This window comes from Capricornis sumatraensis, chromosome 5 (genome assembly GCF_032405125.1).
Source record: "Capricornis sumatraensis isolate serow.1 chromosome 5, serow.2, whole genome shotgun sequence".
NCBI lineage: Eukaryota > Metazoa > Chordata > Mammalia > Artiodactyla > Bovidae > Capricornis > Capricornis sumatraensis.
Window position 1 is genome coordinate 123,279,749 of NC_091073.1, and position 23,494 is coordinate 123,303,242.

General features: G+C 56.9%; 1 protein-coding gene across 1 annotated transcript in view; it reads right to left on the reverse strand.

The window, feature by feature from the left end:
* The window catches only part of PTPRN2 (protein tyrosine phosphatase receptor type N2), a 472,364-nt gene that overhangs the window by 69,429 nt on the left and 379,441 nt on the right, over window positions 1–23,494 (reverse strand). Inside the window, exon 13 of the mRNA XM_068972473.1 lies at window positions 18,488–18,682. Coding sequence (XP_068828574.1) covers window positions 18,488–18,682 — 195 coding nt within the window. The remainder of the gene's footprint in view (window positions 1–18,487; window positions 18,683–23,494) is intronic.

A 23,494-nucleotide genomic window follows, 5' to 3' on the forward strand; every position in this document is an offset into this window, starting at 1 on the left:
TCCAAATGCAAAACCTTTAGGAGGAAGTCCCCAGCTGACGCTCATATAGGCGGAGACGGGACAGAGAGGCAGCAAAGGAGAAACAGAAGACGCTGGGCTGGGCTGGGGGCTGTGAGCCCTGGGTTATCGGTTTGGTCTAAAGTTCTTTCTGTACTTGAAAAAATAAACTACATGGAAGAAACAAGAAAACAAAGAAACAAAAGCTTTGAAGAAAACCACATGCTTTTTCAAAGTACTGCTGGGATAGCCTCCCCAGGATGAGTTCTTTGCCCCTATGTGGCACCGAGAAGGCTGTGCTTTTGGGAGAGAAGGAAATAGCGACTGCTCGCAAAGCAGGGCGTTGAGAGCCCACGAACTAGTTCAGTCTCGATTTTGTAGAGCTTGACTGATCGGAAGCTTCACTTAATATATTTTCATTATAATTCTGAGTTTTGGTATTCTAACTCTAGAAGGGTCCTTAATTGCAGGGAGGCTTACTGATAACATAGGATTCCCTCAGAGCTCAGCTAGTAAAGAATCCGCCTGCAATGCAGGACACCTGGTTTGATTCCTGGGTCAGGAAGATCCCCTGGAGAAGGGATAGGCTACCCACTCCAGTATTCTGGTCTGGAGAATTCCATGGACTGTATAGTCCATGGGGTTGCAAAGAGTCGGACACAACTGAGCGGCCTTCACTTTTCACTTTCTTTACTGATGACGGGCTTCCCTTGGGGCTCAGCTGGTAAAGAATCCGCCTGTAGTGTGGGAGACCTGGGTTAGATCTCTGGGTTTGGAAGATCCCCTGGAGAAGGGATAGGCTACCCACTCCAGTATTCTGGCCTGGAGAATTCCATGGACTTTATAGCCCATGGTGTCGCAAAGAGTCGGACATGACTGAGCGACCTTCACTTTCACTTACTGATAACAGGAATTTCCTGAATTCTGCAAGGTCAGGCTCAGGAAGCCTCTAGCTTCACAGCTGGGTCGTCCCCACGGAGGGCTGAGCGGGTGGGAGATGCCCTCAGAGACCCTTCCACACTAACCGATGTGCCCATCAAACCTGCTGTGACCTGCGCTCACCTTGCTTTACAGATTTATGGAAAAGGAAAATCACAATTTTATGAAGACTTAAACCGAAACTCTGGTGGAAAATGTTAATAAGGGACACACTCTGTTCCAGAAACGTTCTAATCAGTAAACTTTAAAAAATAAATATTTTGTCCTCACCACCTCCTCTTACTAAACAGGAGAAAGTCTCTTTACACAACTGGGTTTGTTTCACGCGGGGCACTTTAGTGCCATGTAATTTTGGGTGTGTGCGTAGGAGAGAGTGACAAAGGTCTTTTGCAGGAGGCTGAGCGAGAGCCACGGGTAATGGGAACAGCAGCAGTAACTTCACCTGCCTTTCAGGGCTGACATGTTCAAGAAGCTCAAAGAAGTTTAAATGAGCAATCGTATGAACCTTACTGTCTTATTTAACATCTTAGCAATTAAGGTTCTATGAACATAGGCAAAATTCAAAGGTGACTTCTTATAAGCAGTGGAAAATAATTAACAGAATTATACCATATTTCCATAAATGTACAGCTATTTAAATCTAAACTGAAGGCAAAAAGAGCTTTGCCTGGCATTATGAGTGAAACATGGATTCTGCCTCTAATTGCGGACAAGGAAGCTGAGAACTGCAGTATTATTTCAGAACCTTGTTCATGTGTTGGTAGATTCAGCCATTTATCTGTTCATTCAACCAGCTTTATTAAAAGCATTGTAGGAGCTGGGGTGTTGTATGTTCTGGGGACCCAGCAGGTCAAAGACTCTGTCCTCAGGGTGCTGGGGTTTTAGCTGGAGAAAGACCACACACAGTCGGTCAGCACTGTTTAGAAGATAGTTTCAGACAATGGCGGGGGGGGGGGGGGACTAAAACAGGCGGCTGGGGGCTGAGGAGCCCAGGAAGGCAGGCCCCTCCTGAAAGATGGGGAGGTGAGGCTGCAGGGGACAGCGGGGCGTCACTGGAGGGAGAACGCTCTGGGCGGGAATGGGCCCCGCGGTTCCAGAACCAGAGAGGAGGCCAGGGTGGCGGGGCCCAGGAGGGGGCACCAGGGGCCAGGGCTGGGAGCTTGAAAGCTGCGGGTGGGGAGCAGGAGATGAGGCTTGCTCGAGAGCGGCGAGGGCCGAGGCACAGGATGACAAAGATGCCCCGTTCTGTGCCAGCCCCGGGCAGGACCGAGGACACCAGCCAGGCGTCCCGAGAGGGGCTCGGGGCTGGGCTAGGGGCGACAGTGCAGGCAGGGCTGCCAGGGACCCCGAACAGAAGCAGCAGAGGCTGTGGGCCGAGCGCGTGCAGATTCTGCGCATTTCATCCTCCTGCCTGCGCCTCCTCACCCTCCCCTGACGCCTCACTCGACCGGGGAGGAGGCAGAGTCGCAGTCTGACCCCCGACACGACCGGTGAGGACAGGTCTGGTCTCAGAACCGAAGCTTCGTCTGATCCACTCGAAGTAAAGACCTGGGTAGAAATCTGAATGCCCAACGACGCTGACACTTCTAACGGCCTCCATGCTTCGCTACCCAGACAAAATCTTCAGATATTTGATGACACTAACTTTATCTCAGGGCTTCCCTTGTGGCTCAGATGGTAAAGCGTCTGTCTTCAATGCAGGAGACCTGGGTTCAGTCCCTGGGTTGGGAAGATCCTCTGGAGAAGGAAATGGCAGCCCACTCCAGTATTCTTGCCTGGAAAATCCCAGACGGAGGAGCCTGATGGGCCACAGTCCACGGGGTCGCAGAGAGTTGGACACGACTGAGCGACTGCATACAATGTCTCACTGAAGATCAGTTTGCCCAACAGGAAACAGTCAATACTTGACCCAAACTTAATACATAAGATCAGCCTGACAACTAAACCAACTTGATATCCTTGGATGTGCTGGGCTGTGTAAGTTGCTTCAGTCAGGTCCAGCTCTGTGCGATCCTAGGAACTGTGGCCTGCCAGGCTCCTCTGTCCATGGGATACATCGATATACTTAGACAAATAAGGCAACTCCTGAAATACAGACAAGGGTGTGTGAGCATGTGTGCGTCTCCAAACACAAGAACAGCCCTGAGGAAGCACATGGTAACCGGTCACCGTCCCAGGGAGCAAATGCTCCTGGCGGCACAGAAACACTGATCTGCTCTTCAGGTCACATGGGCCCAGGAGTTCAGTCCCCATGCTGATTGCGGACTGGTTCTCAGATGACACGGACACATCCTCTGAGAGATTCGCACCCTGGAGTAGCCAACAGGCCCAGTGCACTCGAATACACCTGAGTGAAACCAGGATGATCCCAGGCTTTGAGAAAATGGGAAATTCTAAGGAAGGACCAGAGCACACGCCTGCACCAGCTGTCCTTGCTGGCTGGCCATTTCCGGGCCCCACACGGGAAGGGATCCAGGGCTCCCAGGGAACCACCCAGAGCCCGGGCCCAGCCCATGGGGCTCCAGGACCACCCCCAGGACACTCATGGGGGTTGCCACAGGCCCTAGAAGCCACGCCCCAGCCCCAGACCAACCTTTCCACGCTTCGGGAAACCCCAGCATGGCTGCTCTCCTGCTCGCAGGACACCAGGCTCCAGCCAGGTGACGCCATAAACCGGCTATCGATTCAGCGGGACGAGCCAGCGCAGAGAAGTGAAAGATGCGCTTCCAGGCCGATCGCTGTACTCCTCACCGCCCCAGTGCCTGGCGTGGAGCCCAGCACAGCCTAGGTGGTTAGTAACACTTGATGAACGAGGCGGGTGCACCCACCCACCGAGCCCCGCCTGGAGAAGGGGCCTCCGATGCAGCCTCAGCACCAAGGCCAGACCCCCTGGTGGACGCGGGGGTCACTCCGAGAGACACTGAGCCGTGCTGGCCTCAACAGTGAAAGCCGTTGGGAAGAATGGGTCTCAGCGCTTCATTTTTCAGTTTTCTCCACCATATTTACTATCTTAAATGAGCACTCAGCAGAGGGAAAGACAGACTTCTATGCTGTGAAACAAATTTTAATTTCTTGCAGAATATTCTCATGTATTTCATTTTTTCTGCCTTGCTTTTTTCTCTGCCTAGCTTACCAACGCTCTCACCTTCATTGGGATATTTGGGAATATTGCATAATCTATTCCTGGGATGCATGAGCAGCTCTGCAGCTTATAAAATATTCATTCACTTTCAAAAGTATTTGCACCCTGCTGTCAAACGTGGACAGATTCATACAGAGTATCAGAAAATGGCTATTTTAATGGCAAATGCTTTCCTCAAACCTCTCTTTCCACTAAAACATTTTCTTCAAAATTATTTTCATAAGATGAACAATTTCAACATTAGCAGCTAATCCCCTTTCATTTAAAACTCTGCTGATAAAATTCTTTGCTTGTCATTCAAATAGTAAGTAATAATTATAGACTGGAGGCTCCCATCTCTGGATTCATTAATGGTAAATTGCATGGAAGTCTGAAGCATAAGGCAGCTTTGATACATCTCAAAATGCAATTTCCATAGCTTCCCTTGGCTATGTACAATTAATTATACAGTTAATAAGGGAAATATGTTAATGAAAGAAACATTATTCATCCGGACCACCTGCTTTCACCAAATATCTTTTGTAAGCTTCTCTTCTTTTTGTACTTTTGGTCTACAGACAGTAAAAAAAAAAAAAGACCTCACAATTGACAATGTGGTGATTTTGAACATCGGTCTCCCAGGCTGCAGCTACTTCCATTAACACAAGTCCGAAGAAACATTAATTCAAGTTCATTATATTTCTACTAATTTCTGCCTTTTAAAAGCTTAAGATGTCTACCCATGGCATTTTAAATGCCTGAAACAGCTGTTTATCAAACAAAAAATCACCATTAAGCTGTCTTATTTCTACCAACGATACACTCATCTTCATAGATAAATGGAGAACTAGGAGAAACTGCAAGCAAGACGCAGACGCCCGTCATTCTGAGTAGACTACACTCTCCTGAGCCATTTCTCATCCACTGAAAACCCCTGTGTTTACCAATAATTAAATCCTCTCATTCCTTGGATAATCAGAGTTGGTCCATAGATGGTTTAGTGCAGAAGCCAATGTTAGCCTTTACAAAGACAGTTAATGTCTGAGGCTTTGATGTGGAAGAGAAAGCAGAATGGTTTAACGAGAAAAGTGAACTGTCTAGCTGTAGCTATCTCTCTGTCCACTTTTTATAAATTACTTGGACAATAGGAAAGAATGCATTTGCTAATATTAGTTTTAAACAATTTTTTAAATTAATATAGATTAATAATGGAGAAGGCAATGGCAACCCACTCCAGTACTCTTGCCTGGAAAATCCCAAAGAGTCTTTATTAAATGAGATAATAAGCATTTGATTCCAGCCTCAGTCATGTCTTTTTGATATATGAAAACTACTTTCAGCCATGAGTTATTCAGAAATTCCATTAATGTTCAAAATGTAGTTGGAAACCAACCTTGAATTCCAGAGCTGACAGGCAATAAGAGGAAAAAAAGAATCACGACAGTGCAGTTTTAAGATAACCAACTCTCAAAGATCTTCTAACGAAGAAACGAATTCTGGGAGACAGCACTCTCCCAAGGACACCCCTGCCACCTCTAGCAGGGGGTGGGGGGCCTGACGGGTGACGTCAGACAAGAAGGTGAGCGATGAAGAAATCACTGCATTTTCACTGTCATTCGGCGACTCAGGCAGTGTTGCCTCAAGATCATTGTGAAAAGCAGTAGCAAATAACGTTTCTGTGTGTGTACCAGCGGGTCCATATGTTTAAAGGGCCACCCGCCCACACCTCCCCAACCAGATGGTCACCTACAAAATTCAAGTGGCCAATCTCAAATCACAATGGTAAGAGCAGATTCTGAGACCCAACACCTTCACCGTCACCTAGCTGACACGAAAAAGCTGAGAGGAGGCAATTTTCACTCGAAAGATGACGGCAACCGCTTAACAGGGAAACCTCTCAGGAAGAGGGAGGAGGGGGATGGTTGCCTAGCAACACAGAGACAGCATCGTGCGCGACGCCAAGCAGTAGGGCTTTTCTTAGCAGCAGTCTTTTCTGTTCTGTACCAGTGATGTACTCATTACAGTTTTCTGATGGAGTTCTTAGGGAGAAGAGAGAATTCCAGCGGGTGCAGTAAAGGTTAGCTAGGAGAGCAGCATACACGAGAATTTCCTCTCCCGTATCCAGATGGGAAAGGCTGGACTCTACAGAATAGTACTAGGGGATATTTGCACACGATCTAAAAGTGCTATTAGGAAGTACAATGTCTGGATGTTAATTTTCTGAAACCAACAGGCCACACGCTCGTTGGCAATAATATGAGAGCAAGGGAATAGAAGTGACACCAAGACAGGAAAAGCTAATATCAGACACAAGCGTTTACCCTCATCTTCTCACCAACCAAACTTGCAGAAAGGGAATGAAGCCTAGGCCTGTGTCTCCTGCCCTCCCCAAGACCTTCCAACCAGCAGCGAAACTGCCAAAATACAGCAAAGAGAAAGGGAAAGATGAAGCTTCAGCCACAATAACCAGGATTTGGTTGACAAGCGTTCTTTGTTCAGTTGCTTTGTTCAAGGTGGAAGAGAGAAGAGAGTTGATCTATCAAAAATTATTTTCACTTTTTAGGGTGAAAAGTTGGAGATAAGACTACCAAATGCATTTTCCACCTCTCCCAGTTCAGCTGCCAATCACACCGTGCGCTGCCCGAATGACACGCCCACGCGCTCTCAGGCTCTGACGGGTGAAGCAGAGGGTTGCCAGACGTCAGTCTTCCTGCTCCTCCAGCACAACCCGACCGGGAACCATCAGGGCCCCTCCCAAAGCTGCCTCGACTGTTACAGCAACACTCACATCACTGGCATTTCCCCGTGGCCACCAGACGTGAGTGTCCAGGGTCCACTCACCCGCCCAGCTGCTGCTGACCAAGGTGCCTGTCCACACACGTCCACAGACGGCCTGTGCTGCACACAGCTGTGCAGGCACTTCCTGAAGCAAGGTGACCCCTTTCAGTTCAGTCCCTCAGGCGTGTCCGACTCTTTGTGACCCCATGGACGGCAGCACCCCAGGCCTCCCTGTCCATCACCAGCTCCTGGAGCTTGCTCAAACTCATGTCCATCGAGGTGGTGATGCCGTCCAACCACCTCATCCTCTGTTGTCCCCTTCTCCTCCTGCCTTCCATCTTTCCCAACATCAGGGTCTTTTCCAAGGAGTCAGTTCTTCGCATCAGGTGGCCAAAGTATTGGAGCTTCAGCTTCAGCATCAGGCCTTCCAATGAATATTCAGGACTGATTTCCTTTAGGATGGACTGGTTGGATCTCCTTGCAGTCCAAGGGGACTCTCAAGAGTCTTCTCCAACACCACAGTTCAAAAGCATCAATTCTTCGGCACTCAGCCTTCTTCACAATCCAGCTCTCACATCCGTACATGACTACTGGAAAAATCATAGCTTTGACTAGACGGACCCTTGTCGGCAAAGAAATGTCTCTGCTTTTTAAAATGCTGTTTAGGTTGGTCATAGCTTTTCTTCCAAGGAGCAAGCATCTTTTAACTTCATGGCTGCAGTCACCATCTGCAGTGATTTTGGAGCCCCCAAAATAAAGTTTCTCACTGTTTTCCCGTCTATTTGCCATGAAGTGATGGGACCAGCTGCCATGATCTTAGTTTTCTGAATGTTGATTTTTAAGCCAGCTTCTTCACTCTCCTCTTTCATCAAGAGACTCTTCAGTTCCTCTTCACTTTCTGCCATAAGGGTGGTGTCATCTCTGTATCTGAGGTTATTGATATTCCTCCCGAAAATCTTGATTCCAGCTTGTGCATCATCCAGCCTGGCATTTTACACTGCATATAAGTTAAATAAGCAGGGTGACAATATACAGCCTTGATGTACTCTTTTCCCAATTTGGAACCAGTCTGTTGTTCCATGTCTGGTTCTAACTGTTGCTTCTTGACCTGCGTACATATTTCTCAGGAGGCAGGTCAGGTGGTCTGGTATTCCCATCTCTTGAAGAATTTTCCACAATTTATTGCAATCTATACAGTCAAAGGCTTTGGCATAATCAATAAAGCAGAAGGAGATGTTTTTCTGGAATTCTGTTGCTTTTTTTATGATCCAGTGGATGCTGGCAATTTGATCTCTGGTTCCTCTGCCTTTTCTAAATCCAGCTTGAATATCTGGAAGTTCACGGTTCATGTACTGTTGAAGCCTGGCTTGGAGAATTTTGAGCATTACTTTGCTACTGTGTGAGATGAGTGCAACTGTGCGGCAGTCTGAACATTCTTTGGCATTGCCCTTCTTTGGGACTGGTGACCCCTTTGCCCGTGTACAAAAGGGGAGTGTGGGAACTGGCCTGGATGAGGCGGCTGGTCACTCTCAGAATACGGGAGCACCGGTGTCTCATTCACGATGCAGAACGCCAAGCTGGGCCTTAGATGTGACTCTGAAGGTGGTGTGAAGGCAACTGGCAGCGGCCGTCCACACTGTGTTTAACCTGCGATGAGTCTCATGTTCCTGAAGACGAGAACAAGTAACCTGAAAGGCCTCCTCTGTGAGAACCCGGAGATGCTGGGTGGACGGCACAGTCAGCCTTTCACAAGTTAAAGGGAAGTCCCGGGTGCTGTGCTTCCACTGTCCGCACGAGACCTTGGGCAACCGGACACGGAGGAGGCAGGGCGCTGGGTGTGAGACACCTCCTCCCCAAACCAGGATGCTCAGAGGCCACACTGCCAGTGAAAGCGTTTGCTCAGGCCACAGGGAGCTTACCTATCTCCCTACAGACTCAAAATGGGAAAACATTTGGACCTGGGGCCTCATCTAGGGTTGAGGGTCAAATTCACAATATGTACTTCACCTGGGACTCTCTGGATGGGGAGCTGATGTAAAGATGGTTCTGGTTTCATGAAAGCCAGGAGTGGCTGGAATATCAATCTTAAAACTTCTCCTTTGAGGTCAACACTGTCAGCATGGGCTACAGAAAATTCTGAGAGACAAAGCCCCACTAATGAGCAGCTTATAATCTGAAATTCCAGAATCCAACAGATGGCAAACATACCCAAGTGTGAGTTTCAGCTCATAGGAACCTAGATAACAGAAATATTAATATTACATGGAAACAGTCAGACGCTACATTTAGAACTGTCAAAGGAGGTTCAACAACACAGGACAGACCTGGGACAGGTAACAGGACAACTGCAAATGAAAAGACAGTCCCGGAGACTGCAGACACAGGGGCGAGTCACGTGGTCAACTAGACACTGCTGAAGGGGGCGAGGCGCGCTGGGGTGCAAGGCGGGGGGACAGAGAGGGAATGCGCACGGGGCAGAACAGCAGCCCGCAGTCAGCGGCAAGCTGTAAACGGCGCTTCATCTCCCAGAGCTGGTGGGAGACAGGAATTCTGACTTCAGGAATCGCAGCAAGTCTGGAGCAAAAGAAAAACATATCATAAAGTAGGTCCACACGAAGGCAGGGCACAAGGAAGTTCCGCAGCAACGGAGCTGGGGACGCCAGGGAGGAAGCAAGGTGCGCCATGGAGGTGCAGCCTCCACACCAACAACAAGCAGCCTGCCAACAGCATCAAAGGCAAGGAAATAGTGCTTTCACAGCAATGAGAGAAAGGTGACTAGAATCGGACCCTTGTCTCATCTCTCTCGCAAGTGTGAGGATTAATTAAAGACATTTTCAGACAAAAATGGGAAGGCTTTCCTTCTAAAGGACTGCAAGAAGAATATGTTTTAGGACAAGAGGAAATTTTACCCAAAACAAAGAACTGAGAAAAGCGATGTTGATGCGGAAAAAATGAGTCAGCCTGAATAAGGGCTGAGTGTGAAATGAGCAATTAAGAAAGGGTTAGTGTAAGGGTATAAACACACGGTGAAACTAGAATCAGGACGAAACTTGTCTCAGAGGGAGGCACCAGGGTCAGAGCCAGCGACCCGGAGGTCGTCTCGGAGGGGGCGGAGATGTGCTTGGTAAAATCACCCAGACGATAATTAAACTGCAACTGCTGAGCCTGTCGGGGGCGGGAGAGGGACTCAGGCGAAGCCAGGCCTCGTAGAGGAGGCGAGGGGACGCCGCGGCACGCGGGGCGCGGTACATGGAGGCCTGGGCGGCCCTGCACAGGCTGAGCGCTCGCGCACCCTCGCGGGGCTTCGTGAGCCGCCCTGTTCCGCGGGTGGGGAGACCAAGCCGACGGTCTTGAGCGGCCCAGGGGTCGCCCTGGGAGGCAGCCTTTGGGTTTGGGACCATCTTTCGTCAGCGCCTCTCCCCTCTGACTCCGGAAGAGAAGCCGTCAGAGGACAGAGGTCGTGACCCCTGGGGTCCCGCTTGCGGGTCACTCCCTCACCTCCGGCAGACGCGCTCAACTGAGCAAAGGGGGAGCTGGACCCTCCCTGCTCAGGGAGCCGCAGGGGCCACATGCGGACGGAGAGCAGCCCCTCACGCTGGGCAGGGTCACAGCCGTTCAAGGCTGTGTGATTGCCCCGCTTCTCCCGAGCACTCTCACCCTGGGAGCAGGATCAGGGTTCCCGGAGGGGCTGTGACCTTTCCTGCCATCTCCTGCCCACCCGGACCAGCGGCCCCTCCCTGCCCAGGCCTCCCAGGACAGCAGGTCTCCCAGCAAAGGACCGTGCCCGGCACTCGGCTGCATCCACCCTTCTCCAGCCGCACCCTCCTGCTCACTGCAAACAGACTGAAGCCTTCTGGGACAGTACACTGACTGACTGCTTCACTCGGACTCAGGAGCGCGTGCTGTGCCCTGCAGCTGCGCCACGTGGCAGGGACGGAGGATGAGCAAAAGTGGTTCACGGACGAACTACCAGTGAGGTGCGATTTCAGAAGCTACATGTTATACAAGAAAGCTACGACAAGCCTAGACAGCATATTAAGAGGCAGAGACACCACTTTCCCCACAAAAGTCTGCACAGTCAAAGCTGTGGTTTTCCCAGCAGTCACATATGGATGTGAGAGTTGGACTATAAAGAAAGCTGAACACAGAAGAATCGATGCTTTTGAACTGTGGTGTTAAAGGACTCTTGAGAGTCCCTTGGACTGCAAGGAGATCCAATCAGTCCATCCTAAAGGAGATCAGTCCTGAGTATTCATTGGAAGGACTGATGCTGAAGCTGAAACTCCAATACTTTGGCCACCTGATGCGAAGAGCTGACTCATTGGAAAAGACCCTGATGCTGAGAAAGATTGAAGGCAGGAGGAGAAGGGGACGACAGAGGATGAGATGGTTGGATGGCGTCACCAACTCGATGGACATGAGTCTGAGCAAGCTCCAGGAGATAGTGAAGGACAGGAAGCCTGGTGTGCTGTAGTCCATGGGGTCGCAAAGAGTCAGACACGACTTGGAGGCTCAACAAGAACAACACCACGTTATATACTACTGATTTTACACACAGTTCCGCCCTGGGCCTGGACTCACGCTGCGGTCACTCCGCTTCCCAAGTGTTTCTAAATCTGCCAGACCCCAGAAGAGCCCTTTGGGCTGGAAGAATGTGGCCTCTTTTCTGGGTGACACTCAGGTTTCGCTGAGGGAGGCGGTCAGGCACACGGGGTGCGTTTCGTGTCTGTGCGTGTGAATGGACACTTCCCAAGTGCTATCTGGACGCCAGTTTCCATTTTTTCCCCTCGGAAACGTTAACTCACAAGCTTACAGATTGTGTTTGAGCGTTCAATCTAATTCGGCCAACCCTGACTGAGTGCTGAATCCCACGCTATCTTGCACAGCTCACTCTCAACAAGAAGGCATGACAAGCAAGGACGTCGTTCCGGCATCATCCTAGCACTTTAAACGATAAATCAGTGGTTTAATAATCACAGACAAACAAAGTCAAGTTACACCAAAAATGTAACGATGGTTCTGCGCCCCCAGGGCTGGGCAGGGGAGACGGCAGTCCCTCAGGACCAAGCAGCAAGGAGCCACCGACGCCACCGGAGCCTCCCTGGTGGCCCAGTGGTTAAGATGCCGTGCTTCCAGCGCAGGGGCGCAGCGTCACTTTCTGCTTGGGGAACTAAGGTTCCACATGCTTTGAGGTGTGGCCAGGAAAAAAGGCATTGACCTCGAAGCGCCAGAGCAGCCCCGTGTGGAGGGCCAGCCGAGTGGGCGGCACGGTTAGCCGAGGCCCCGGGTTGGCTCTGCAGAAGCCCGGGGCCCAGGCCCGAGTGTCTGAGTGTTGCCCCGCCTCCCCGCACCTTCTATTCCCCGCTGAGCAGTGGTCCCCGCCCCAGCTCCTGGTGAGAAGCTGACGGCCCGCGTGGTTCCTGCCACGTGCTGTTGCTTCCTGTGCTAACACCCTCCTTTCCTGAGGACCCTCCTGGAGACACGCCTTCTCCCGGGGTGGGGCGGGGGTCACTGTGCCCAGAGGGGGAGGGGGAGGGTCACCGTGCCCAGAGGGGGAGGGGTGGGGGTCACTGTACCTGGGGAGGATTGGGGGGTCACTGCACCCAGAGTGGAGAGAGGTGGGGGGGTCACTGTACCCCGAGGGGGAGGGGTGGGGTCACTACACCCAGAGGGGGAGGGGTGTGGTCACCGTGCCCAGAGGGGGAGGGGTGGGGGTCACTGTACCTGGGGAGGATTGGGGGGTCGCTGCACCCAGAGTGGAGAGAGGTGGGGGGTCACTGAACCCCGAGGGGGAGGGGTGGGGTCACTACACCCAGAGGGGGAGGGGTGTGGTCACCGTGCCCAGACGGGGAGGGGTGGGATCACTGCACCCTGGGGTCACTGCACCAGGGGGGTGGGGTCGCTGCACCCAGAGGGGGAGGAGACAGCCTCTGTCCACCAGCTGCCCCTCCAGCCCACTCGCTGCAGGTGGGGGCTGCAGAGCAAACGCCCCCGGAGCCTGGGGAGCCGGCCGCCTCCCGGCAGTGTAAGCCCATCACCTCCAGCACAGTGCGTGGTGGAGGGCTGCGGCAGAAAGGAGTCCGGCCTTTCCCTGCCTTCACATGAGCAGCAAACGTGCACGGTTCAGGCCTCAGGCCCCATCACGTGCTGTGTCCCCCAAACCCACAGGGTAAGTCAGGCTCCCAAGACCTCGGGTGTGAGTTTGCCTGGAGGTGGAGCCTCGAAAGAGGTGATCAAGTGGTGGGTGGGGCTGTGGTCCACTCTGATGGGGTCCTTATAAGATGAGGACACGCATGCAGAGGGTCGGCCGTGTGAGGACGCAGGGGAGGACTGCGGCCACGTGGCAGAGAGAGGCCCCGGTAAACCTTCCCACACCCCGACCTCGGGCTTCCAGACGCCAGGACTAGAGACAGTTAGATTCTGTCATCTGAGCTACCCTATCTAGGGTGCCGACCGCCGGGCTAAGACAGGCCACGTGAGGGCCCATGACCCACAGCAGCTGGACACTCACGCCTCCAGGGGTAGGAACACAGGCGCCGAATTTAAAGACCAGGAAGCTGGGGCTGCCCACCGCCTCCTCCGACAGACCGGGCCTTGGGGAAGAGACTCGGCTTCCAGCTTGGGCCTCTGACTTCTGCCGTTGGGGGCACAGAAGTATTAACCTGAGCTGAGGAGCCTGAGGGGGAGGAGACCATGCCAGCACTCTCAGGCCCAGCAGTCAGGGTGCAAAGCAGGCGGCTCCGGGGAGCCCCGCTGCGGCTGGCTGTGAGGGCCGAGTGGCCGCCCTCTCCGTGGACACAGCACGTCCTCCGCCCGTGTAGCCCGTCACCAAACACCCCAGCTCCGTCCGTTAAGTGTCCTCCCTTTGAGAGGCGGCTTCGGTCACAGTCTGCAGTGTGCTGACTTCCCAGTTTCCAGGGCTCACTTTACCACCCTCAGTTTTACCGTCTTCATCTGTGAAATGGGCTGAACCCACGTCCTGCGTCATGGCTTCTCGGGACAGTGCTGCATCTCACGCTCAGGGTGCTCACGCCTGTATTTTCCAGGAGTGAAGGGGTTGCAGAGATCCAGTCCAGGCTCAGACCTTCAACTTGAAGACACGGCCACTCCGTCTACACAGCCCCGCACATGAGGTCCTCCAACTCCAGGCCCTAGGGACCCCCACCTGCTCTCAGCACCACCCCAAAGCCGCATGCTGACAAGTCAGCCTCTGAAGATGAGCGTGGTCTAGAAACAGGCCTTTTGAAAGGGTAAGTTCAAAGGTGGCCCTTTAGCTTTCCAAAGGGTGGATGGGGGTCTGAAGAAGCCATGCCCGTCACGAGTGTAAACGACGATGCTGACCGCAGCTCCATGCAGTCCCCGGCCCGATGCCTCCGTCTCCAGAGCACTGTCTTGAGCTGCATCAGACCTGGTCACGTTGCCTTGGAAACGCGTCTTCAGAAGCCAGCCCGGTTCACCGCCGAGGGCGTTTCCTCCCTAGCTCCCCTCGTGGTGACGCTGGGGCCCCCACCTCGCCCCAGGCCTGCGTGCTGCGTAGTCAGGCCCAGCCTCCAGGCCCCCTTCCTGGGCTCGCAACCCCCCCAAGCACCGCCACTTGCACCCAGGGCTGCAGTGTCCTGCATACCGGATGTCTCCCTGCGGAGCAGGCCCTTGTCTCCTCCGCTTAAATTATTCAGATTTTGGCCCTAATCCTTCCCAGTTTACTCGTCACAGCTGCAGGTCCACAGGCCCAGCATCTCCCTGGGTTAAACCTCCTGGTTTAACCTCCCTGGTTTAACCCTCATGGGGAACTCGCAAGGATGCTACCACTGAGCCTGTGTTGAGGATGAGAAAGCAAAGGTCAGAGGGTTCATCAGGGACTCGGGGCCAGGATATGGCCATGCTTCCCAGCTTCTGCCAGTTGTGGGGGCCTGGTGCCCTTGGTGCCAGCAAGACGTCCATCGATCTCCAGGTCTAGCCCCGGGCTTGGCAGCCCCGAGGCTGTGCTGGACCCCGTCGGGGGAGGTGGCTCTGGGGGCAGCGGGCTCCTGATGGCCAGCCCGAGACCTCACCGCCTCTGGGCCTGCACCAGCACCTGCCTCCCTGGCCCACTTCTCGGTCTTGTCCTTCCGCCCGGGACCCCCAGTGCAGTGGGAAGGCCATCCCTGCCGTTGAGCTGGCTTGGCCTCCTCCGTCTTGGAGACCGCCCTGGTTGGGTGGGCTGTGGTCAGTGGCTCCGTCGTCGGCACCGCAGCCTGTGACTGCGTGCACGTCTCCTGCGAAGGCCTCGTGGGGCCGCCTGCCTCCCCTGGGGGGAGGGCTGACGGCTCCTCTCACCCCCAGGAGGACTGGTGTGTCGAGAGCCCTGTATGGCACTCCCAGCGTGGGGCCTCGGAGCAGACCCCGACCGTATGCTGCGTGGATGGGGTGGCCGGGGTGCGGGGCGAGGGCGCTCAGGGCTGAGGGCTCCCACCAGATCAGTCCCCACCGCCCTCCGGCTACAGCGGCCTGGCTCAGCAGCGGTCTGCTCCGGTCCTTCAGAGGCTCCGGGCTCTGCCGCGGGGCACACTCTGTCCTCTACCCTGGGGCGAGCGTGCCTCCCAGCGGGTTCCCGGTTGGCTCCTGGGGTCTGCCTGGACTTTGGCACAGCTGCCCTCGTGGCCCCCGCAGCATCAGCGAGTGGCCCCGGGCGCTGGCTGGCTGTGCCGGGAGCGGTCCTGACGCGCATGTCCCGGTGGCCTTCACGGGTCAGCAGGTCGAGGGGTCAGGTCCTGAGGTTCAGGTGCTCCACAGCCCATGCGGACGTGAGGCCAGCATCCACGCACCACTGACAAGACCGCCCGGCCCGGGGAGGTGGCCCCATGAGAAAGGGCCGCGGTTCCCGAGCCTAAGAGACGAGCCGTGCCACCTGCCGTCGTGGGTGAGACGGCATAAAAGGGCCACAGGGACTCGCTTCTGCCCGTCTCCACGTCTCGGTGCCCTGTGCGGGGGACAACGACCATGGAGGGATGAGAGGCCCCTCTGTGCCCGGGTCAGGGGGCAGAGGCCCGGGTCAGGGGGCAGCGGCCCGGGCCGTGTGCAGTGGCGTCCTCGTGGCCCCACTGGCCTCTCTCCATGGGGTTCGCTCCCCACTCCGAGTCGGGAAGAGCAGCTGGTGACCCCCATTCAGACGAAGTCGGTTAATGAGAGGGAGCCTTGAGTCCACGGGCCAGCCCAGGGCATGCAGGTGTCTGTGCTGGATGGTGGTGGACGGGGGTTGCTGCTGTTGCCGGGGCTCGCCGCACGTTAGTGGGGCTGCGGGCGGCCGGGGGATGGTGGGTCAGCTCTGTGAGGTAGGGACTCACCCAGAGACTACCACCAGGCTCCCTCTCACACCTGCTGTCACACAGGGAACCGGGAGACACAATTTTCTATGGAAAACAATACTCTCACCTCCCGTTTGGAGGTGAGATACATCAAGTTGGAACTTGAAGGTCTGGAAATACGGAGACATCACAGCAGGACAAAGACTCTCAACACGCGCCCCCAGAGGGAACTTGCCAGACAAACACCCCTCGCCGACATGCTGGCCCAGGACTGACTTCCATGAGAAAACTGAACTTTCGGATGAATTTCCTTTTCTAAAAGGGGCATGTTCTCTAAAAAATCAGCTCTAAAGTAATATAACCACAGTTATTTATCCACAGATGGTGGCTTGGTCTGTTAAGAATACGCCTGCAATGCAGGTGACCTGGGTTGGACCCCTGGGTGGGGAAAATCCCCTGGAGAAGTGAATGGCAACCCACTCCAGTGTCCTTGCCTGGGGGATCCCCTGGACAGGGAAGCCTGGGGGCTGCAGTCCGCGGGCTCGCAGTCAGAGACGACTGAGCGCCTGAGCCACAACCCGCAGGAGAGGCTCTTCCTGGGATGCTCGCTGTGGGCGCAGCAGGGCAGCACGTCTGAGGCCCAAGGGTGAGCTGCCTCCCCAGGAAACTGCAGACCCGGGACTCAGGACGCCCCCACGTCCACGCGGAGCACTGGGAGCGTCGTGCGGCCTGAGCCCCGGGCCCTCCGCCTGCAGGGGCGGGAGCAGAGTTGAGCTCCCGGACTTCGGCTTCCTCCTGTCCTGTGGTCTCAGCTGCATCCATCAGTCCGTGAGGCACCTATATCTCCTGCCCTGGGACTCACACATCCGGGAGTGAGGCCTCTGCCCACCGAGGTGACTGTGGGCAACCCCAGGCCTCACCTCCAGCTGCCTACCGAAGCTCTTTAGCCAACACATGGTCTCCCAGCTGCTCTGGGGCGAACGTCTGTGTCCTCCACATTCCCTGGAATTCTGGCCCCCAAGGTGACGAGGTCAGAGGTGGGGCCTTTGCGCCGGGATCAGGGCCCTCACGAGACCCCAGAGCTCCCTGCCCCTCCCCACAGAGGACATGCCAAGAGGCTGCCATCTGAGAGCCAGGACGCGCGCTCCCACTGAACCCCATGTCTGCCGGCCTTGTCTCAGCCCCCGCCTCCAGACTGAGGGACTCGACTGTCTGCTAAGCCGCCCGTCTGTGCTGGTCTCTGTGCCGGGGGGACCAAGACACTGGCTTCCTGTGGGTGCACCCCAGGGTACGTGCTGTTAGCAGATAAACACCTAGGAAAGTCCCCACGAAGAGCAAGCGCTCAACACAAGGGCAGTGTGGAGGCCCCGCCCCACGGCGGGTCTCCGGGTGCCAAGCATGGTGGACACTCCTCCGTGACCGTGGGGTCCCAGCTGCTCTGAGGGCAGCAGCCCGGGCCCTGCCCAGGGTCATCTGCAGCCTGCCCCCAGCAGCCCGGGCCCTGCCCAGGGTCATCTGCAGCCTGCCCCCAGCAGCCCAGGCCCTGCCCAGGGTCATCTCAGCCTGCCCCCAGCAGCCCGGGCTGTGGCCAGCGAGATGGCACTGACCAGGGAGAGACCGGAGGCGGGGGCCACGGCTGTCAGGACCTGTCCACACGGTGCGAGCGGCTGAGCTGTGAATGAGCGCCTCTTATAAAACCTGGACGGTGACTATGCATCAAGGACCACATGCTCCAGGACGGGCGGGGGGCTTCCTGTGGGGAGGCTTCTGTGCTGGGCGGGCAGCTCACCCTTCCCACGAGAAGCAGCAGGGGGTGGGGGGACATTTATTCACTGAGACGCTGCTGCTCAGAAAGCCTGGCACACAGTCAGCACTCAACTGCGTGCATTCAGTTGGCGCTCACCTGTGTGCATTCCCAGGGCAAACCCCACAGCTGCTCACTGGGGCCAGTGTCCTGTGTAGAGTGGGGACAGCCCTCCCTTGGGGAGGCCTCGGGGGGAGGCTGGATGTCAGGGTGCCCTCCCCTCACCACCTCGCCAGTGTGCTGGGCAGTTGGGGACCCTCCCCCAGCAACCCCACCTCTCCCAGCCGCTCCCCCAGTGGGCAGGGTGCTGGCTGGGCAATCGGGGACCCTCCCCCAACAACCTCACCTCTCCCAGCCCCTCCCCTGGTGGGCGGGGTGCAGGCTGGGCAGTCACCCCACCCCGTCCCTCCCAGCCCCTCCCCCAGTGGGTGGGGTGCAGGCTGGGCAGTCGCCCCACCCCGTCCCTCCCAGCCGCTCCCCTGGTGGGCACGCTGCGGCCGGGCAGTGAGGGACAGCCCCCCAGCCTCTCGCGGCCACTCTACGTGGCAGGGCCCAGGGCCTTACCAGGACCATGTGGCCAGTGGAGATGTCCATGTTGGGCTGCACGGGCTCCTCTGACCAGGACGAGGTGCTGCTCCGCGCGGAGGGGCTGGGCATGGGCCCGTCGCTGAACTGGGAGGACACACTGCTGACGCGGGACGTGTGCGTGGCCTCGGGGCGCTCGGTCGTGCGCACCGCCATGCGCTGACGGCACAGCTCCTGCAAGACAGCGGGTGGTCAGAGCCTCCCACCTGAGTGCCGGGGCGGCGGGGACAGGGTTCACCCGAGACCATGCACACCCTACAGGTATGCACAGACACGCACAAGGGTGCACGTGCTAGAGAGAGACAGGCACACAGACACAGACACACGCACACACACGGACACACACACGGACACACACAGAGACACACACAGAGACACACACAGACACAGAGAGAGACACAGAGAGACAGACACAGAGACACACACAGACACATAGAGACACACAGACACACACACACACAGACACACACAGAGACAGACACACACAGACACACACAGAGACACACACACAGACACACACACAGACACACAGAGACACACACACAGAGACACACACAGAGACAGAGACACACACACAGACACACACAGAGACACACAGACACACACAGAGACACACACAGACACACACAGAGACACACAGAGACACACACAGACACACAGACACACACACAGAGACACACACAGACACACACAGAGACACACACAGAGACACACACAGACACATAGAGAGACACACAGACACACACACAGACACATAGAGAGACACACACAGACACACAGACACACACACAGACACATAGAGAGACACACACACACAGACACACACACAGACACATAGAGACACACACACAGACACACACAGACACACACACACAGACACATAGAGACACACACACAGAGACACACAGAGAGACACACAGACACATAGAGACACACACAGAGACACACAGACACACACAGACACACAGAGACACACACAGAGACACACAGACACACACAGGGACACACACAAAGACACACACATAGGCACACACACAGATAGACACACAGACACAGACACACAGAGATAGACACAGACACACACAGACACACAGACACACACAGACACACAGACACACACATAGACACACACAGGCACATAGACACACACACACAGACACAGACACACACACAGATGAGCACAGGCTCAGGCGGGGCCGCCCCGTGTGCTGTGTGGACAGACTCCAGGCGCCTCCTCGCTCCTCAGAATGTGGGCTCTGGCGGGGGCAGGGGTTAGAATGAAATACAGACACTTGCACCTTCGTCACAGCGTTAGGAAAAAACCCTCTCTTTGGTTCTTCTTGTTCCCAAAGCCTCGCTTGCAGTGGTGAGGCCACACAGGAGAGACTCAGCAGAAGCGCACACGGGGAACGCGCAGGGTGGACGGGGACGGGCCTGCCGGACGGGTTCCCCGGGCCCGACGGAGCTCGGCTGGGTCACCGTGGGGCCTCAGGGCCCCAGCACAGGGGTGTGTGACCAGTCTGGAGGGGGAGGCCCGGCCATGCCCGCAGCCGCCAGACTCAGGGCTCGCTGGTCACCCGGCCCCCAGGAGACCCAGCTGGACGCTCCCCCGCTTCTGACCCACAGAAGTGCCTTTGGGGGATCCCATCAGTCACGCTGCGGGGCCTCCCAGCCCTGCCCAGTGAGCACTGTCAGCAGAGCTGTCCAGCAAAAGGACGTGTAGAGAAAGTCTACAAGAGAATCTGGGCCCACGAGCTGAAGACTGCTTGGGGCAAAGAGGCGGTGTGGAGACCTGAGGGGCCTCCTCTTCCCTGGCGCCCTCGGGGGCCGCACCCTGCACACCAGGCTGCTGTCCCGGCCTCAAGGTCCTGCGGGCAAGGAGGTCTCCGCTCCGTGTCCTCTCGCCCGGCCGCCCGTCTCTGGGATGAAAGCTCGTCCTGAGGCCGTTGAGGGCTCGCTCTCCCCCGGGACGCTGTGCTAACCCTTCTCTGGGTCAGAGGATGGCTCAGGCGTGCTGTGAGGGGGCCCGGCTGGCCGAGAGCCCCCAGCCCCGTCAGAGCATCTGCGGGGGGCGGTGCGGGCACTGCAGAAGCCGGCGGAAGAGACCAAAGGGAAGGAAGGGCGGTGCTGAGGGGGGCCTGCCGCTCTACCCCAGGGCTCGGGAGTTACCCGTGGCTCCCAGACAGCCAGTCTGCTTGAGACTCCCCCTCGGCTTCACGGAACCTTAGAAGCCACGAGGAGCCCAGGCACGGCGGACGTGCTCAGCCGTGTCCACAGGCCACCCAGGGACCGCTGGCCAGGGCTCCTCTGTCCGCGGGAGTCTCCAAGCTCGAATACTGGAGTGGGTTGCCGCGCCCTCCTCCAGGGCATCTCCCCGACTCAGGGATCGAACCCGCACCTGCTGCGTCTCATGCCCTGCAGGTGGGCTCTTTACCCCCGAGCCACCAGGAAGCCGCACGACTCCAGGGGCCAAGCCACGCCCCACCGCTTCCCGCTTAGGCACAGCGGATGTTCCCTGACTTCGAGAAAAGCACGCCAGGAACTTTCTGCAGTAACTCGTGAGGTTTCATGTTGTTCACCTGAAGAACAGAACATGCCCTCCAAGAATGGCTCCTCCGGGGAAGAGGATCCGAGAAGCTGGCGGTTCACCCCCCAACAGCAGAACATCAGGGCAGCTGCTGTCTGCCCCGGAGGCGCCGGGATGAAGGGCGATGGCCACTCCCGATTCCATCCCTCCTCGGTCCCCATGGAGAGGGCGCGCCCTGGCAGGGCCCCTGCCTGGGCCAGACTCCCTGTGTGACCTCGGGCGAGGCATTCAGGGCCCCGGCCCGAGTGCTTGCATCCTGAGATGGAAGGAACCGGAGAGCGCAGAAGACTCAAGGGTTCCAGTGTGCGGAACGCCAGCGAGGCCCCGCCACGAGGTCCATCACAGACCCCGTCACCGTCCCTGTCACTGTCAGAGCGGGGTTGGAGGGCCGCTCACTGTCAGCGCAGGAGTGGGAGTTGGTGCAGTGGGGACAGGAATGCTGTCTAAACCAGATCCGCTCTTGGTGGCCTGGCGAGCCAGACACTTCTCTGGAAGCAGGACTTTCAGAGGTGGGGGTGCCCCACATCACCCCGCGGCCTCCTCACGGGTCACTGGTGATTACGACCGACCTGGAGAGCCGGCCAAGCCCACACAGGTGCCTGCGGCCCCCCGGGACTGGCCCTGCGACTCAGGCCCAGCACTCGCCAGGCTGCTACTGAGAGTGGACTCTCCTTGTGGGTCTCTGTGTTTTAAATAAAAGCTGGGGCAACAATCCAAGAAAAGCTGTCACTCCTCCATCCAAGAGCACCAACACTGACCACAGGGCCCCCAGGCTGCAGAGGAGGCCCCTCGCCTGCCCAGAGCGGGGCTCCGGGCCGCTCAGGCCCACTGCCGGGGGCGCCCACGTGGGGTGAGGCCTCTTTCACCTGCAGACAAAAGTGGGTGCAGCCGCTAAGGGAGGACGCTTGACCTCAAACTGACCACAGTCCAGCTTCTACATGATAGATGATGAGGCGGGACGACCTGAGAGGTGGTGGAGCAAGGGGAGGGTCAGGCAGAGATGAGACATCTGGGGGCTGGAGCCACTGCTCCTGGGGGCCTGGGAGGGCCCAGCTTGGCGCCAGTGGATGAGTCAGCGGGGAGGTGATATGCCCGGGGCCCAGTAGCCGCCTCGCCCCAGCTCCCGCAAGTCACCAGCGGAGGCGAGTTCCGAGGGCCCCGAGCAGACACTAGGCAGCCCTGCCTCCGCAAAGCCGCCCCTCCAGACAGCACGCCAGGCCGCTCTGGCTGAGCACAGGCCCCCTGGAGCCCAGAGCACCTGCTGCTCCAGAGGCTGCGATGGGAACAGCGGCATCCCCCACGCTGATTCTCTCCTGGCTCTGGGAAGTGTCCATCCACTCACATCCAGAGTTGCGATGCTGACGCCGAGTCCTGGGGGCAGCAGTCGCCAGCTGTGTGACTTTGAGCAAACCGGTGAGCCTCTCTGCGCCCCCACCTCCTCCTCTGAAATGGGGACACGGGCAAAGCTCTCCAGAGGCCCGCATGGGGACCAGGCTCAGGTGGAGCGTTCGCGAACAGGCCTGAGCTCCCGGGTAGCCATCAGCATTGTTAGGAACTTTCTCAGCAAGCCGCTCACCTGACACTGGACACCGGGGGCCCTGGCGGGGGTGCAGCCAGGCCCCACGTTCTGGCTGGCAGGCCGATGGAGCTGAGCGGTGACAAGGGACCTCGAGGGGTCTGTCTGTCGGGAGCCCTATGGGCGGACGAAGGCGGATGTGAAGGCCAGGAGGTGGGCAGTGAGGGCAAGAGGGCAGGAGGCCCATGTGGCTGGAAGAACCCCCCAGGAGGGGGGCCGCAGGTGGGGGAGGGGGCAGGGGGCCAGGACCGCCGTGTCACCCCTTGGGGAGCAATGCTGGGCCCCCATTGAGGGACCTGGGTCCGGAAGCAAGAAGTGGGCAGTGAGGGTCAGGGCCGAGCTCCCCGGTCCCCCCAACCTGCAGCTCGGCTCCCCCGGGGGTCTGCCTGCTGCAGGCCTCGAGGCTGGGGTTCCAGCCTTGCGCTCTGGAGCCGAGACATGGCGATGAGTTGCGTCCGGCTCGGATTAGCAGGCCGTGGCACCGTCAGAAGCTGTGGGGCTCGTCTGTGCTTGCTGCAGGATGACAGAGCTGAGCGCCACACCGCGCACACGCCAGGCCTGTAAGCAGGCAAGTCCCACCCCCGCAGCGGCTCCTGACCTAACCGAAGAGAGCCAGGCCAGTCTGTCCACAGCAAAAACAGGGCTCACCCCAAAGTGGTTCAGTCTGACCTGCCCCAGTCTGATGATGACCACACCCCCCTGGAGGGAACATGCGGGCCCCAGTGTCTGAGGAAAGGGCTCAAGTGCACCTTCGGTCCTGGCTCCTTCCACCCGGTACCAGGCAGAGTCCCTCACGGTCACTGCGGCCACGTCACCCCCCACA